Source organism: Ursus arctos, unplaced genomic scaffold (genome assembly GCF_023065955.2).
Source record: "Ursus arctos isolate Adak ecotype North America unplaced genomic scaffold, UrsArc2.0 scaffold_5, whole genome shotgun sequence".
Lineage (NCBI taxonomy): Eukaryota > Metazoa > Chordata > Mammalia > Carnivora > Ursidae > Ursus > Ursus arctos.
The window spans coordinates 43,863,229-43,881,852 of record NW_026623067.1 but is presented as its reverse complement, the minus strand read 5'-3'; the positions used below and the strand labels follow the sequence as shown (position 1 = coordinate 43,881,852).

Here is an 18,624-nt window from a genome sequence, read left to right as displayed (position 1 = left end):
TTTATGATGATGGAGTAATGTACATAATGACAAAGAAGGATTCTTTAGCTATCAAAACAGCATGTTCCACGTATAATAGTAAATTAAGCCACTTCAAAACAATCTGGTTGATTTCTGACTGGAGATTTGAATGAGAGATGAGGTTTGTGACACACCTCCTATTCCCGTGACCTCAATTCTAACACACAGGCCTAGAAAAAATGCTAAAGATCACTTAACGTCAGAAATACTCCTCTTTCTTTTCCTTGGGGTACTTGAACAACTACTGAGGGGACCTGAAATATTCCTTCTTTGTTCCCAGCTTCCATGCACACAGTATACGTCACGTGATAACCACAGACAGCAGAACTGCCTCAGGTGTGCAGCTTTACCTCATCCTGAGCACTTCCGTGGTCATTGGCTTCATTGACTCCCATGCAGGGTTACTCTGTGAGATGGGCACGGCGGTATTGGGATCCCCTTTTACGCAGATAATAAAACAACAGCCCAGAGAGATTAAACAACTTGCCCAGGACCTTATAACAGTCTGTAGCAAATCAAGCCCAGGGGTCAGGGTGTCTGACTCTAGGCGCTACATTCGGCCCACCACACTGCCTGGACAAAGAATCTCATTGCCAATGAGGTGATGGGCATCTCCTAATGCCCTGAGACGTAGAGCTGGTATCTGACCTCCTCAGGGAAGTAGTGAAAGCCTCCCATCCCCTCCATCTTCTGCTACGGGTGTCATTTTACCACTCTCCATCTTCAAGGAGTGAAAAAAAAGGAGAGGGTCTCTGCTTTCCAGACTAATAGAACAGTCACCAGTACATGGCTCCTAGCATCATGTTTATAACTTGACTACAATTTTGCTACAATGAAGCAAGAGTCCTGTTAACAGTGGCATTACAGGACACATGCAGATAATGTGCTCAATGTGAGAATACTGTAGACAACCCTTATTCAAAGATGTTGAGTCCAACAGAATGCTCCTGAGGTGTGACAACAAGGCTAAGGACGGACTCTATAAGAGTCAATCACCAAGGACATTGATATTTGAAAAAAAAGCTGATCTGACTTGTGATCTTTAATAATTAGTAGGCAGTTGGTTATGTAGCATTGCTACGTAATGTCTGTCCACCCAAGTATCTGCTTCTTTTTGAAGGTTCTCAGAGAAGAGAGACAAATCAGACTCCATGTAACTTCTATGAGTCAACAAGGAGAGAACTATCTGAGAAGCATGGAGATTCAGACAGCATCATGCATTCATTTTCCAAAGCGTCCTCTGATGTACAAGCATGTTTTATACTATAGATCCTCACTCATCCAGGCAGACCCAGGTTATGCCTGCTGCCCTGATGTAATTACTAATAGTGTCCCCATTTCTACCTCAGAAGTGTCCCACTGTGGATGATATATCCTATGTTTACCTTACCTATTAGTATTCTTCCTGCTCTGCCTGGCTCCTAAAACCTGTCAGATTAACCAAGCAGTGATAGCCTTAAGTGATTAAGTGTATGCTCTGTCATATTTTTGTATTTTTGGTAGGCCCTGCCACACATTACAAAACAGACTATAATATGGACTGAAGTAGGACTCGGGAGGGCTAAACTCCAGGTTTTATTATGCCATAAAATTACAGGCAATTAGACTATTGACTAACTTTTCAGTGCTTATTTTTTTCATTTATAAAGTTATGGGCTTAAATCTATTATCTATTAGACCCCCTCAGAATTCCAAAATGTATGAGCTGATGTTAGTTAACACTGGTTATTCATCGCATTACTTTGCCAATAGATGAGTAAAACATACGGTTTTTTTAAACAGCAGGTACTTGGTGCGTATGTGACAAGCGGTCAGACTTGAGAAAAGTGGAAAGGCTTGAGGTTTTGTACAACATGAATGACACTAAAGAAATCCAGATTTACATAATCTTCTTCTTTTTCTTCTGCAGTTTCTGTTTCTATTCTTGTTCTTCTCTCTTGCCTTTATTCTATGGCCTTGATGTCAAGGTGCCTCTTAAAGGTAAGATTTCATTTAATTCTCAAAATGTGGTTCTAAGAGGTATGTGATGAGAAGGATGTTGCATCCAGTTACTATGCCCATGTTTGTTTGTTTGTTAGTTTTTTTAAAAAGCCGCTTAGTTTGGTTAGCTTAAATGCCATAAAATGAGAAAAAAGTCACTTGAAACTAATGTTGACTGTGTTTCAATTAAAAAAATTAAAATAAAAAAAGTGAGAAGCAGATCCAGTCCACTTGGGTGATTATTAAAGAAATAAAGGAACCGGGGCGCCTGGGTGGCACAGCGGTTAAGCGTCTGCCTTCGGCTCAGGGCGTGATCCCGGTGTTATGGGATCGAGCCCCACATCAGGCTCCTCCGCTATGAGCCTGCTTCTTCCTCTCCCACTCCCCCTGCTTCTGTTCCCTCTCTCGCTGGCTGTCTCTATCTCTGTCGAATAAATAAATAAAATCTTAAAAAAAAAAAAAAAAAAAGAAAGGAACCATCAGGTATTGTGGAAATCAAGAATTCTGTTCTAGTTAATTGTATTGCTTTGGGAGGTCATGATGTCTGTGGAGCTCAGTGTTCTCATCAGTCTTTCATTATGCGGAAGGAGTTGCTTCCCTATTTGCAAAATGAAGATCTGAGTGTATGTTTAGTATCTCTTCCAGCTTGAAAATTCCGATTCTTTAAGTCTAACAAGCTAAAAATAACTTTTAACCCTTTCTCCCAGTCTGACTTCATCAGAACTCAGGAAAGCAGGCTCTTAAATGAAATTGGATCTTCTTTTCAGATAAGATTATTTTCAATGTCAATTTAGAAAAATAAGAGTTTTATTAGTACTAAATTATCAAGTCCATGCCCCATGAATACATGTATAAATAATCTTAGACACTGATTCCCAGTGCTATGAAAAATACAGGTTCCAAATCCTTACCTCCGACTTAATGGATCAGGTTATTGGAGGTGGAGGTGAGAAGGAGGGTGGGAGAGGTGGAGAGCAAGGAATAATGTATGTCTTCAACAAGCATACCAGGTGATTCTGATGTCTACCCAGGTACAGAAACCACAACTCATACTATCATTATTTAAAAATGAGGAAGGGCCAGGCACTCTTCTAAATCCATGTATCATGGTCTGTGTCAACTTTGGTTGTCCTATTGTATGACACAGGGATCTTTCCTGGACCTCATGTTCTTCAATATTTTCTATAGCAAGTTGAATAATAGAGAAGAGACATTTTCTGTCTCCGTGGGTATCAACTCTGTTACCTAGATGTGGAACAGACAAGCAAAAGTGTTTTAGCATGACCTGATACAGGAAGGAATTAAGCAAATATGCCCAAGAAGTTTATGTCCTCCTATAACAAACCCTCTGGCTTTATTCTATCTTCCAAAAGAGTTTCTGTTCTGACTGTGGCCATCCTTTGTCTGACGATCAGGATGGTAGCCTTGCAGAACCTAAGGAGAAGGACTGAGTCTCTTAAATTGAATGAGAATAGGGGCGTCTGGGTGGCTCAGTTGGTTAAGCATCTGTCTCTTGATTTGGCTCAGGTCATGATCTCAGGGTCATGAGACCGAGCCCCACATGCAGCCTGCTTAAGATTCTTTCTCCTTTCTCCCTCCCCTCTGTCCCACCCCTTTCCTGCTTGCTTGCTCTCTCTCTTAAAAAAAATTTTTTTTGAATGAGAATATATAAGGGGAAATGGGTAAGATTTTCTAGGAAAAGGTAAGAATGGCTAGAGCATCAGAAAATGAATAGCCCTCCCCAACCAAAAATAATAAAGAAATAAACAGAACAAAGTTTAGTGAGACCCAAGTACTATGTGGTAGTTGAGGGAAGAATCAAGACTCATAAATACTAGTTAGAAAATGAGTAGGTTTGAGCATTCACATCAATAACAGCTAACACGTACGTGCCAGGGGCTATTCTAAGCAACACATACAATAACCCTCACAACACCCCCTGTAAAGTCCGTCCTGCTTTTATTCCTTTCTTCACAGCTGGAGACACACCAACATAGGACTTTCCCAAGGCTATAGAGCTACAATTGGCAGGACTGGCGTTTGTATGCACACAGCCTCGCTCTAGAGGCTTTTAGCCACTTACAAACCACCACGCTGCCTCACAAAGGAAAGAGGGCATTTCTCTCACATTGTGAGCCCCATTTGTGTTCATATATATCAGCAGTCAGGGGTGTCTTCTGCAATGTGGGTAGTACTGCCTGGCTGTTAAGCTTTGAAATTACAATGTGCTCATCTCTATGCCTTTTTCCACTTTTTGTGAGTGTTTGAGGGTTGTACAGGATTTAATTTGCTTTCTTCCAGAGTAGCACATAATCGACACTTAGTAATTGTCTGTTGAATGAAAAGTCATGATTATAATTAATAATAACATAGCAAATTAATGTGACAATGAATCTAGGGAGTTTAAAATATGTATAGGAAAATGGCTGAGTAGTTTAGAGTTACAGCTTTGAAGTTAGATAAACTGTTAAGTTTGGATCCTGCCTTTTACAAGCTATATCATGGTAACTTTAATCCACCTGAGATGAGGTTTCCTATTCTGTAAAATGGCTATATTACCTACAACATGGTATTATAGTGAGAGAACTAAATGAAGTTATACATATAAAGGACTTAACCACATTGTTTGGAACATAGTTCATAATCAGCAACTCTTAGCTATTATTATTTTTAAAAGTTAGCTATCACATTTACTGAATTTGTCCGTGTATAAGTTTGAGATTGTAACTTGTAGGAGCACCTGGGTGGCTCAGTCAGTTAAGCCTCTGACTCGTGGTTTTGACTCAGGTCATGATCTCACGGTCTGGGATCCAGACCCGCATCAGGCTCTATACTCAGTGGGGAGTCTGCTTCTCTGCCTCTCTCTCTCTCCTTCTGCCCCTTCCCCCATTCACATGTGCTCTCCCAAAACCAATAAAGAAGTCTTGAAAACAGAGGAATTATAACCTCTAGCATTACCAAGTGGTTTACCACCTAAACCAGAACAAGTAATTGCCTTTTTGTCTCCTCTTTTCAGGGAGTAATCTAGATTTAAACAAGACATGACTGGAAATTGATCAATGCCACTTTTATCTCCAAAGCAGATGAGGGAGAGAGAGGAAGAAGTGAGGGAGAAAAATGTTTGGCTTGTTGGCAGGTAGTAAAGGCGTACTGCACATAACCATAAAAATATTTTTCCTACTAGATTAAGGATTTATATTCTAAGACTAACTTAAATTATATGTAAAAATACCCTCCTTAAATTGGAGCCACTCGTGCTTTTTTTTCTTTTAGCAATTACCTAAGTCATTTTTGTCAGTGATCTAGAAGCTACTGAAGGCTCCCAAGATGGCACCCTTACACTGCTCTCAGCGGTTGCTAAGTAATGCAGCTCCACAGATAATATTAGGACTTTTATCTTAAGCAGGGGAACCCCACGTAGTTTCAGGAGATAACATCTGCCCATGCATTCTGTAGATTTATTCTAAATAAAAAGTGTACCACAAATTCTTCCATGTCAGTTATACAGGGAGACAAAGGAAAGAAGAAAACGAGAGGAGTACAGAAATAGCTATCACCAGGTTATTGTTACATCCAGATTATAATGACCCATTGAAAATCCTCTTCTTCTGAAGAGGGACGTGTTAATGAAGAACATATCAGAACCAACTCTGTTCATTATGAAGTTTGGAAGACCAGACAGAGAACAGGTGATCATGATTTTTCATCTACATACTGTTGTTTGTTTTTAATGATCCCAGTGTCAACCATGAACCCTTGAACTTGATAGTTCAGTATTTTCACTTCCTGTCTAGTAACATAAAACATGTTAAAAGGCACATAATACTGTATTATTGTTCTGATTTTTAAAAAAGCTTAAAAAATATATACTGTATTATAAAAACAGCCACAGGGGTGCCTGGGTGGCTCAGTCAATTAAGCATCTGCCTTCTGCTCCAGTCATGATCTCTGGGTCCTGGGATTGAGCCCTGAATCGAATCGGGCTCCCTGCTCAGCAGGGAGCCTGCTTCGCCCTCTCCCCATCCCCCACTTGTGTTCTCTTTCGCTCTCTCTCTCTCAAATAAATAAATAAAACCTTAAAAAAAAAAAAAAAAAACCCAGCCACAGTTGATTAGTTCTCCATTAAAATATGCAAATATTTATTTCTTATTACATTTATATTTTTTCAGTCCCTCCTGCCCAAGGCCTGTGGGTTGCCTGTGGAAAACAAATGGCAATATGACTACTGTATTTATTGTTTAAAATGAAGAATTTTGTTCCTTTTTCTTTTATATTGGTAAGAGAAATAGAAAAGATGAATCACTGTATGCCAACTAATCAGTCTTTTTTTTTTAAGATTTTTAAAATTTATTTGGCAGACAGCAAGAGAGAGAATACAAGCAGGGGGAGGGGCAGAGGGAGAGGGAGAGGCAGACTCCCCACTGAGCAAGGAAGGAGCCTGATGCAGGGCTCAATCCCAGGACCCTGAGATCATGACCTGAGGTGAAGGCAGATGCTTAACTGACTGAGCCACCCAGGTGCTCCTAATCAGTCTTTCTTTATGTAGATATATCTATTAGTCTTCATCTATTAATATTGAAATTGTTTCCCTCTCTGTCTTATACATTAGACTATTAAGAAAGCATAGAGGAGGGCTTATGCTTTATTTATCTTTGTATCTTCAAGGTCTACAAGAGTGCCTTATAGATACTAGGTGCTGGTTACATTTTAAGTTGACAGATGGACTGAAGGGTAGACAGATAAATGAGTAAATGGTTGGGTAAATGACTGAGAAAGCAGATTCGTGACACGTTAGATCAAGCCCTGGATAGCATGGGACTGTAATACCAAGATGACCCTCCGATTTGTTCTTTATGTGTCATTGGGGAATAACTTTAAGAATGAATGAACAAAGGAAAGAGTACATGAACAAATACATTCTCCCCCAACTCCTTGGTGGTGATGTCCTACTCACCTGGCTCAGTGCTTCTCTTCTAGACACTCTTATAACTCACTCTCCACACAGCAGCTAAGTGAGTTTTAGGAAACACAAATCTAACCATGCCCCCTGCCTGGGAAAGCATCATCATTAGAGTGAAATCCCACTCCCTTAATGTGGCCAAACAGAGCCTGGTGTGGTCTAACTGCAGGCAGTCTCTCGAGCTCTCTCTTGCTCTAGAAGCTCCTTTCATGAGCCTTCGTCCCTTCTGCCTACTGCAAGGTTTCGTCCACGCAGTCCTTGTGTACACAGTACGTTCAGCCCTACTTTATCTAGCAAACACCTACTCAGTCATCCTTCAGATCCCAGCTCACTTGTGACTCCCGCAGAGAAGTCTTCCTTGATTTCGCTCCCAGCCAAATTTTACATGCATTCGGGTTGTTTTGATTGTTGTTGTTTTTGTTAATTGATGCCTGTATTCCTCATTGTATATAGGTATACAAGGGCCAGGACCATACATGTTTTCTTTATCCTGTAACCCTAATACCCAGGTAGAGCCTACCTTGTAGCTGACAATCCATAAATACTTCTTAATGATAGTGATGATATTATGGTACAGAAGAGAAAGAAGACATCTGTTTTGTGAGTCAATGAGTGCATTTCATATCCATTTTATTTAACAGAGTCTACAAAATAGATACTGTTATACCTCTCTAAATATTAATTTCTTAATATAAAAAATTGGCAAGTAATAGCATCTACTGTTTTTTCTAAGGATTAAGTGACATTATATAAGTAAAGCAACCAGTACAGTACCTGGCATGTAGAAAGGCTCATTAAAAGCCAAGTTCCTAGGACATACTAAGCATTCTGTCTTGGATCATGCATTATGAGATGTGCTTCTATCTATTTTGACCACATTTCCCACACAGCTGTCAACTAGTTAATATCCATTTGTCCTACCCTTTTCAGGGTAAAATCAGGTACTCAGGGAAGCCTCCTCTGAGCCTCTGACTTCAGTTATGTTTCATTCACTATTATTTTCATAGGCCAACTACCTAACAGGGTCGGTTTCCTCATCTGTAAGATGGAGGTAATAATAAGAGCTACCCTTTATTGACTGTTTTACTATACGATAAATTGTGTATGAGGATTGATGAAATGAAAGGTGTCAGGAAGTCCCTTAGGGGTCTGGATGGTAGAGTTAGTTGGGTGATGGTGCCCTTTACAGACACCTCAAAAGCAGGAAGAGGGAGTGACTGCTATCCAGAATTTGGGGTTATTTATGATAACTAGAGATCAGAAGGTAGCTACAGTTTGTGAATCAATATGCCTCTAAATATGTGGCCCATAAAGGATCAAACTTAACTTCTAGCGGTTAGAAAACCCTAAAGAATAGTGAACATAAGTAGCCTGTCCATTGAACCCAACTCATATTTGCTAAGTGTCATCTATGAACCAGGCAGTGTGGCGGGTACTTGGATACTAGAGTCACAAGTCAGAAGTGACATCACTGTACTCATTCACTTACAGTCTGGTGGCATGTAGTAAATTCTCAGACATGGCAGCTGCAGTCGTTGTTTGACAGAGGAGGAAACTAAAGCTCAGTGACTTTAAGCAACCCATTCATAGGAATCCCTGAGATTCTGTCATATCCCAAGGGCCTTGTCAATCAAAGATGAATTTATATTCTATATGGTTTTCGTTATAGTGTACTGACCTTTGGTTCACTGAAACTTGGTCATCGATGGTGGTCCATTGGATGGCGCTTTAGTTATTCAGAATGCCCGTTTGAATAAATGTGGCTCTGTTCCAAGTTCCATTACAGATACTCACTGTACACAAATTTAATATTCTGGGAGATGGCCTATATGGCCATTTGTTTTTTTTAAATCAACGTGGTTTTATTCAAATGATGGGCTTTACCTCAATTATGACAGGCAGAAATGATGCATATGTGCTTTGAAACAGAATTTTAGATTTATCTCTGAGAATGTATAAATTGAAAGTTTGCAAGCAAAAGACTTTCTGTGTTTACAAATTTATTTTATCCATACAAACACACATACCTGTATATATTTTATATGTGTATGTATATTGCATATTATACACACACACCTTAAAAGTATCTTTTATATACATTAAGATCAATTCTCTTCTCTACCGGGGATATGAGAGTATTACAGTTGTAACTAGTTGTTTGGGGCTCTCATCTCAGTGGGATGTAAATATGAACACAATCTATTTTTCTCAAAACATGGTTTTCACTCAGGTTTTAATCTTCCTCTCTTATTCTTTAATAAATCTTAAGCTGGTTCTTCAGTTTTTCAGTTCTTGAAAGTCTAGCTCAGTTTCAAATTCAACCTCAGATTCTATCTAATCTCATTTCTTCCCTATCCCAGGTGTAGGACAGGTTCATGATCTGGCTCTAAGAGATCTCTCCCTCTTCGCTCTTCAAAGCTCAGTTCTCCTGGAGGGCAGGGAAGAGGTAGGGGGGAAAGGGTACATGCCTCTCAACTGCATTGACAGTGGTTGTGACCCTCTCCCTGGTGGTTGATGCTATTTCTCTGGCTGTTACTAGTTCTTGATATCCTTTCTATGAGAGGTGATGAAAGACTGGCCATTTGGGGGAACATATGCGTGAGTTCTTCAGAAGCTGTGCAGGGTGTGTCCACAGCAGTATTCCCTGACTGGCTGAGACCCAAGCTCTTCCCCTGCCACTCTGGATCTCAGCATCGGTGCTCCCAGCCACAGCATCTTGCTGGGAAGGAAACTCCTGCCCCTGTCTCTGCCCTGCCATCCCTCTCCAGTCCTCTGCCTGGATAGACGAAGGAAGATGTGCAATAGGTGAGCATTGCTTTGTGTTTGAGCACCAGAATGTGAGTCTGATTTGTGCAAGTACCAACAGTCTCTCCCTCCTACATCTCACCCACTGCACTTCCTTCCCACTGGTCCTCCTCTGTGACCCTATCACTCTTTCCTTCATGTCTAATCTAGTCTTTAGGAGCAAAGTGGCTCTGCAAATATGAATTCCAAATATTTCTGACTGGCGCTTATGGCAGGAACTCTTTTGAATCTTTCATTTGCCTCTGGTTGGTAGACTGGAAACTTTCTTGGGGTACTAATTTTATTGTCTCCCACCACTTTGGATCTTGATCACTATTTCTGGGGCATCAGTAAAATCTGCTACAGTATTAGTATTTTTGTTTTACAGATGGAGAAATGAAGATTTAAAGAATTGAAATAACTTGTCCTTGGACATACAGTGAGAAAATGGAAATCCCATTTTTCTCCATCCACGTTATTCAGGCTCTAAAGGCCATGTCTTTGAGCCGCACATGATAGCACGTCCTTTGTGCCATCTCTGGCTTTTTGGGGGAAGAGAGTATTATGACCTTACCTTCTAACCAAGTGAAAACTCAGACACAGAGACTTAAAGAGGAATAGGGCTAGGAGTCCTAACTGGTATAGTCCAGGGACATTTTCAGGAACATCTCTGGATCCAATTAAGAAACCTGTATGGCATAATTCCCAGGGAATCTCCAGGTCAGGACCTCAGGGTGGAGACCACCTGCCACTGGATACAATTGTTGAGGAGGAAATATGACATAAAAGTAAGTCACTGAAGGGCATAGACAGACCTATTTTTAAAATAATCCTATATTTATATTTGGGGGTATTGATAATTCATTTGAGTTTCTAAGGTGTTGTCTTGGAAGGCCCCAGAAGAAAAGACCACAGTGATAATTGCTAATACGTCAGGCCACTTATTATGAAATAAGACCTGTTCACCGCTTTTAATGCATATATAACCCTTGAAACAGATCGTTCTCTTTTCTCATTTAAAATTAAAGTGATTTACCTTAGAGACTTCATTTATATAACTTGCATTAAACCATAGAGCTCAAAGAGGTGGTAAAGAATTTTTTTCTTTAAAAAAAGAATTTTTTCCTTTTTCAGCTAATGACAGAAATGATGATTTAAGAATTTTCCCTCTATTTTACAGAGTAACCGAAAACATGGATAAGACCCCAGAAAGGCAAATGCTTCTAGACCTTCAAAGATGGCAGAAATGTTTACAGCAGTGAGAGGGAGATCAAAAGCTAAGAACTACCCTGTAGCCAGGACTACAACTGTGTATTTTAAAGCCATTATTCAAGGTTTCGTACTTGACAGTTCCCACATGACCCTGTTGAAAATCTACAATATATGCTGCATTTAATGAAACATGTATATGTCAAACCAGAAGAAAAGAACTATAGACCTATATTGTGTAAAGAAAAAGTTCAGCAATGGAAACAGTTTCAGCAGATCAAGGAAAGATGTGTCTTGGGCATGGAACCAAAGTTACAAAGAAACATTCTCCCCCTGCTGTGCAGGGGGATCATTTTAATGTAACACCACACCCCATGGAAACACTAGTCCTGAAATAAACATTTTAAAAAATCAAAACAAACGAAAAAACAAGGGTGGGTGGGGAATGAAGCACGAGGAATACCTATGAGGACCTATTTACAATAAAATGTTTCATTTGAAAAGTCTGGTTTCTTACTACAGGGATTTGCTTTTTGTCTTTATTGTTGTTTAAAACTCAGGAACAGAGCCCTCTGCAATGTGAATGGGAAGGAAAGCAGTCTCCCGTTTGTTTTTCTGCAAGAGGTGGAGCTCGTGGAATGCATTCCACAGAAGACAGACGAGAAGCGGATCACAGTGACTAAACTGGCAACAAGGCGGAGGACTTAGGCGAATGTAACATAAGAAATAAAAGCAGATTTGATGCTGCCTTGGCCTTCTGTCACATCTGTCTTCCTCCACGAACAGACTGATCTCATTCATATTGAAAATTAAGAAGATGGTGCTCTAACTCACGAGCTCCCTGACTTGGTTCTGATTAGAATGCTGACATCTTTAGGGAACACAGGCCCAAGAGCATCTCTGAATCCGTTTCCAAAATACTGGTTTTCCAATGGCTGCTTAAAATTGCCTGCAAATACATACGTTATACGATTTGAATAAAAACACAATAGAGGTGAAAAGTAAACTTCTACCAACAGCTGAGTTTGCCACAGAGATGTGAATATTCAACGAAATTATGATGATTTTTTTAAAGTATCCTGATATGCCTAGAGCATTCTGACCTCTTCTTATTTAGACTGATAACATTTTATCCCCAGAGAGCTGACAGCAGCAAGATAGCTCTACTTTTTTTATATAGAAGTACATACGTTACCAATAAGGTCGTTTTCTACCAGAGACAAGTAGAAGACTGGTACTTTTCCTAAGTTATGTAATAGTGAGTCTTGAATTCAGCTCTGAGAGCCAATAAATGTTCCTGAAAAGCAAATTTTACACCTCATTTACTGTAGATAACAAAATAGCCTCAATTTTTCAAATTGTCAAGGTTTTATTTACAGGGCTAGATTTCCCATGCATAAAGAATGTGTGTAGGGAGCCAGTAACTCTTTCTATGAAATGCTACGCAAATCCTTCCATACGAGAGTTCTGTATCTTATTCTTTGGTTTTTAGCACTGGCATTTTCCAAGCCAGAACAGGAACTGAAGAATATGCAAGAAAGGCTAGAATGCTGGGGTCCCACGTTTTGTCCTTCTATTTACTGCTGACCCAGGTGTCTTTGGCCCAATCACTTAACCTCTCTGTGCCTCAGTCTCCTCATCTGCAAAATGAGGTTAAATGCTTTTTCATGAGGTTTTTTTGTTTTGGTTGGTTTTTTGTTTGTTTGTTTTCGGGTTTTTTTGCAATTCTGGAACAAGAGGTGCTTAAGGTAGCACAAAGTGCTTTGTAAAATTATGTCTGCTGTATTATTCGACGTTCTTGTATTATTGAGAAAGGGTTCCCCATGTAATAAAATAGTGCTTCAGTGTGGTTAAATCTAAGCACTGTAGCACTGAAGCTTTCCCATCAAACTACCTGGGATATTGCTAGCAATAAAGGTTGAGAGATCCAGAGCCGGGATCTCTAATAACCTGTAGTAAATAGATCATCTCGTGCTTTTGAACAAGACAGAAGAACGTCATTTCACTGATAAGCATCTCCTAGCTCTCCTTATTGCATATGCATGCCATGATACGAAACAATACTTTAATCGTAGGAGAGCCAACTCAGAAATTAAGGTGTGGAGTCTACTGATAGTATCACATAATTAGTCTGATCATCCCTTTCATTTTGGGGAGATGTACAGTAATAGGTCCTACTGGGAATATACAAACTAATTATCCTGCTGGATTCTTTATTCAACTGGGTAGTTTCTTTACTCAATATGAAGAGCACATTAATTGTGCAGGCAACGTCAAAGAAGGCACCACTACAGCCTGTGGCCCAACCCTTTCTAATCTCAGAATACACAGAAGAGAATAAATTACTCTTCCCTCTTTGACTTTTCTCTTCTGCTCTTTATTGGTCATTCCAGGGTCCATTTGAGCAAATTCATACTCCATTTGCCATATCAAACCTACTTTCCTTCTCTTCCTCTTGCTTTTTCCACCAAGAAACTTGTATGCTAAATTTTATATCCAAACACTGACTTTGACTTAAATGATTAGAAACATTTGTAGAAATAGTGTGGCTTGATCCTGTACCTTATCTGCTGTAACTCTGGTTGTATCACACACATACAAATCACACAAGAGCAAGACAGGTAGGATGACCATCTAAGCAGCTTTAGATGTGTTTAGGGCAAATGCAAAAAGGAGGGATTCTTACTTTCTGTTTAACCTTCAGGACATGAGCAAAGTTCTCTAGATTTTAGGCTAAAAGGGGATATTTTTACCAAGTCTTACTTCTGATCCTCAAAATTAACATACCATCGGATGAGGCTAAATATTTTGATAAGTAGATCTGTTTTCCATATCAACAATTATAAAAACATCAACAAAATTGTAAAGGTATGTTTCACTCATGGATCCACAGAAATGAATCGTATTTAAATGAATGCTTTCTTTGCGTATGATGTACAGCAATAGTAAAATGTGTCTCTTTAGAAATGGAGAGGCTGAATGTGGCCCCACTTCTTACAGAGAGTGCATAATCCCCACTCTGTTCTTTAATTTCTGCATCTGAACTATCCTGACACATTTGGCCAATGAGTTAGTTGTAGTCAGAATAACATTCTTCAGGGTTCATTTACTTAATTTTTCTTATCGAAGTATTCATCTCTTGGAAAATAAACATAACATGATATAAAAAAATAGTTTGACATAAAATGAAAGCCCCAATTTGGATAGTTATTCAGGACAGGAAAATTTTCATGAGGAAGGAAAAACAAAATCAAAAACTATACTTGGCTATCATACTAGAAAGCCTCTGTTATTAAATTGACCATCTAACCATTTTTCTTTAATGCCACCCAAATTTTATTTTAGGAAACGCTACAATGTGCTGAAAATAAGCATCAGATCCCTTTTAGCCCACATCATAGAAATGAAATTATTGCCAGTAGTGAGGTTTTAGGGGTGGAAGAATATACTTTGATTTTTCTTCCATTCACAAATAACTGTTCACCTAGGTGGCCTGGTTCTCCCGTAGGATAGACATGATGTAGAGGGCTCATGGGTCATCACTGCAGTAGGAAGGGGACATTTGTTCTCCACTATTATGGAAGAAATAAAGTTTTGCCAAATAATTTTTGCTACAGTATTTTATTTCAACTAAATTTTTGTTTAAAATAAATCTTTGATAAACTTTTTCTTTTTTGCCTATTTATTAACTTTTTCTATAAACCCATTGTGTAATTCACGTGTTTAATGTCTTCAATGTAATTCATAAATTCATTGTTTCAAAATGAAGTGTTTGAAAAACTGCCTAGGTTTTCATGAGAACTGTAAAAATGATATTTATCAGTTTTGTGTTGATGTTTAAATAATTGGATTATGTGTGTTATATCAAAGTAGATGGACAGCATAGATATTTTATTTTTTGAATACTTAATTGCATTTTTTTGATCTGTCAAAGAGTGGCACTATATATGTATGTATATATATATACATATACACAGGATATGTATGTGTGTATATATATGTATATATACACATATACATTTACCATATTGTAAAAGTTCAGTATAACTTCTTGAGAGATCAGTAATCAAAGCAAATCTTAGATGACTTTATGTCATGAGTTAATACTTACAGGATGGGCCCAAGCCTCTCCTTAAGTGGACTTCTACTTTCTAAAGGGAAAAAAGTAGGTCACAAGGTCTTAAAAGACAAAAGCTTCCATTCCGTGCAACTGCCCTGTCACTTCTATATAATATATTACCTTGAGACTAAATTTCAGGTGTATTGGTGAGAGGATTCATACATAATAGAAGGTTGGAGTTGATCTTCTAATTCCATTTCAGTACTGGGCAAGGAAGATTCACATTCCTTTGCTGCCTTTAATTTGTAGTTCAATTCTTCCTAAATAAACCTACTGTTGAAAGTCCAAGTCCAATGTTTAATCAAGTTACTAAAGATATACTCCAAGGAGTAATGTGGCAAAAATAGATTATAATTTGCTCTATTCAACCTAGTGTATCGTGCTCAGAGATGGCAGTGATTGATTGGGTGAAGTTCCCTGTTTTTGCATTTGTGTTTTTGCATTGAGGTCTTTGCACCCATGCTTTTATTTCCAACCTTGTTATATCAAAGTTCTGTAGGATGGAAGTGGTGTGGACAAACAACTTTTGAGTCCAACTTTGCCTACAGTCAAGACTCTACAAAGTTACTCAAGTGTGGGTAATGCAATTTCCCAAAAGCACATCCCCAGCATCCATCAAGAACAGCAATCACTTAGATTTGATTGACATCTCACAAAATGTGCCTATTTTCCCCCATTCACTATAGTCACTTCCTACGATGAGACAGATCAAAATCCAAACACTTTCATAAATATGTAATGTACATATATAAACATATATTCTGTACATAGGTGATGGTGCGAGCGCTTACTTAATGTGTACTTCTGTGCTAGGACTGAGGACTTAAGGAAGGGGTTTTTCTATGCTGCTAGGTAACTCATATTTTTGTTTAGCATCTGGTGTCTGTGCTCTTCTCCTTCCCTGCCTCTTCTCCCTCCTCCCCTACCTTCTGTTCACTATCATGATTCCCTGTTGTTGACTGAGGCCAAGAACTACTCATTGGCTTTCCAATTACCCAGCCCTATAAACCAGCCTGGTAGTGTTGCTAGTGGTTTTCTAGGAAGAGCAATGGAAAGTCCAGTACAATCTACAGTATTAATATTACCCAAAAGTCCCATAATTTTATCAGCTAGAAATCTCATTCCAACAAGGGTTCATGCATGTTTTAACCTTCGAGATCCTACTCTATGGGGACTCAAGAAGAGAGCCGATGTATTTGAATACATGATTCCCTGATGCCTACTGTGTTAATGCAGCCAGGGGACCAATTTCTCAGAGCTTTCATCCAATCAACTGCCTCATTTGGGGTTCTTTCTCTCTGTCTCATTAGCATGACTCCATATATTGGTTCAGTGCTTGTTTATTAATGGGAGAAAAATATAGACTGAGTTTCACCAGGATGATCCCCTGAAGTACACTGAACATGTACATGCACTGTATGTATTACTCCAGAGACTGGAATCAACTTATTGTATGTAAAGTTTTATGAATGGTTATTTTATAATTTATGTATTTAATATAGGAATCCATGAGCTCTGGTGTTTTAGTTTATATAAAAATAAAACAATCTGCATTTTTTAAAACTTTATCTTGCATTGTTCATAGGTTTTTGCTTTGGTATGTTTAACTGTCCTCTTTATCTACTTTTGACAAACAAGGTAAAGCAAAGTCAGAGCTATCAGTATAATGTCAGTGATCAAACTCTACATCAAGGATAGTAACTAGGTTTCTCCTCATCTATTCACTCTGAATTTTTTATTTTAACTGCCAGGTACACTGTGGGGAAGGGTCCAAGGCAGAATTTACACTTTCGAGGAAAGACCTATTATCATTAGCATGCCTGCTCTGAGTATAATTTGGGAGAGAATCTTGCCAGGTATTTCCCATCCTTATTCTAGATATTACTTCTTTTCCTGTACTCACCTGACTTTTCTCCCTACGGTACAGAGCCACTAGATGTAGCAAGTTAACAAGTATGTATCAGGGCCCCTGGGTGGCACAGCGGTTAAGCGTCTGCCTTCAGCTCAGGGCGTGATTCCGGCGTTATGGGATCGAGCCCCATGTCAGGCTCCTCCGCTATGAGCCTGCTTCTTCCTCTCCCACTCCCCCTGCTTGTGTTCCCTCTCTCGCTGGCTGTCTCTATCTCTGTCGAATGAATAAATAAAATCTTAAAAACAAACAAACAACAACAACAAAAAACAAGTATGTATCATGTGAGCATCCTTTATGTACCTGGCCTGGCATGCGTGGGTCTACCCTCAAAGAGCTTTTAGATGAATGTGGGAAACTGTCCATGTATGTATAACAATATGAGGTACAGTTGTGTAGGTCATTGCTAAGAGCTACTAAAAATAGGGGCACCCGGGTGGCTCAGTCGTTAAGGATCTGCCTTCGGCTCAGGTCATGATCCCAGGGTCCTGGGATGGAGCCCCGCATTGGGCTCCCTGCTCAGCGGGGAGTCTGATTCTCCCTCTGCCTCTCCCCCAGCTTGTGCTCTCTCTCTCTCTCTCTCTCTCTCTCTCTTTCACTCTCACAAATAAAACCTAAAAAAAAAAAAAAATGGAACTACTATAAATAATACTGGTATTTGGGGATAGGCTTGAAAAACCCACAGTTTCTTCTTTTAGTTGCACCCGTTTATCTTTAACTTGAGCACTTTAGTTACCTTAAGTGCTTTAGCAAAAAGCATTGCTCATCAGTTCATTACAACCTTCTATTACTCATTTATAGGACCACCTGCATGCCATGTCAAACCTTCAAAACAGAGAAGAATAAAACATAGCCCCAGCCCTCAAGACATCACAATCGACGTTATCTGCTGAAGACTTACAACTGACTGAGCCTCTCTGAAAAAGGTACTGAGCATATCAACATGCTATGAAATAGGCAGCTACTATTACGAATTCTATCTAATTTTATAAATGAAAAGCTCTGTTTTGATGAACTCTAATTCTGATACATAACTCAAATATGCCATCATGTCAACAACTCAAATGACTTCTCCTAGCTCAAGAAGAAAGTACCCCGCCCTGTCTCCTGGAGACAGTGAAGGGGATGGGAGACACTTCCTCCCACAATGCCAGGGAGATGAGTCCTGCCCTCTCGGAAGGCAGTTCCGCCTCTTCCCTCCAGGTGAGCATGCGCAGTCACAGAGGGGCAGCTACGCCGTCGAATGCTTGCTTACCTACCTCATGTAGGTAGATTTGTGCCAAATGGCTGATGAATCATGCTTACTTCATTTAAGCAACTTCGTAGTTACATATGGAATGTGAGGTTGTAGGTTCTTTTCTCACAGAAAATGCTCCAAATAAAAATCCTTTTTGAACAAATATATTTTTTTTGCATGTGGATGCACTTAAAAGTATGAAGTCATTGGTTTTGATCAAAAGGGTCTATAACAAATAATCACTGGTAATCCGTACCTGCAATTACTACAAAATTTTGAGAGCAAGGGCTACTATCTCTATGTCATCTATGTGAAGTTCCCCATAGGACACTTTTCTTTCTTTCTTTTTTTTTTTTTTTACAATTTTGGCAGAGGAGGAAACACAAAACTAAGTAAGAACCACC

General features: G+C 39.2%; 1 protein-coding gene across 2 annotated transcripts in view; it reads left to right on the top strand.

Moving 5' to 3' along the window:
• JAKMIP2 (janus kinase and microtubule interacting protein 2) overlaps positions 1 to 1,981 on the top strand; it is a 57,725-nt gene extending 55,744 nt beyond the window's left edge. For both annotated transcript variants that reach the window (XM_044384217.1, XM_026498968.2), the window contains one exon: positions 1,931 to 1,981. In XM_044384217.1, the coding sequence (XP_044240152.1) occupies positions 1,931 to 1,981 (51 nt within the window). The remainder of the gene's footprint in view (positions 1 to 1,930) is intronic.
• Positions 1,982 to 18,624: the final 16,643 nt, after the last annotated feature.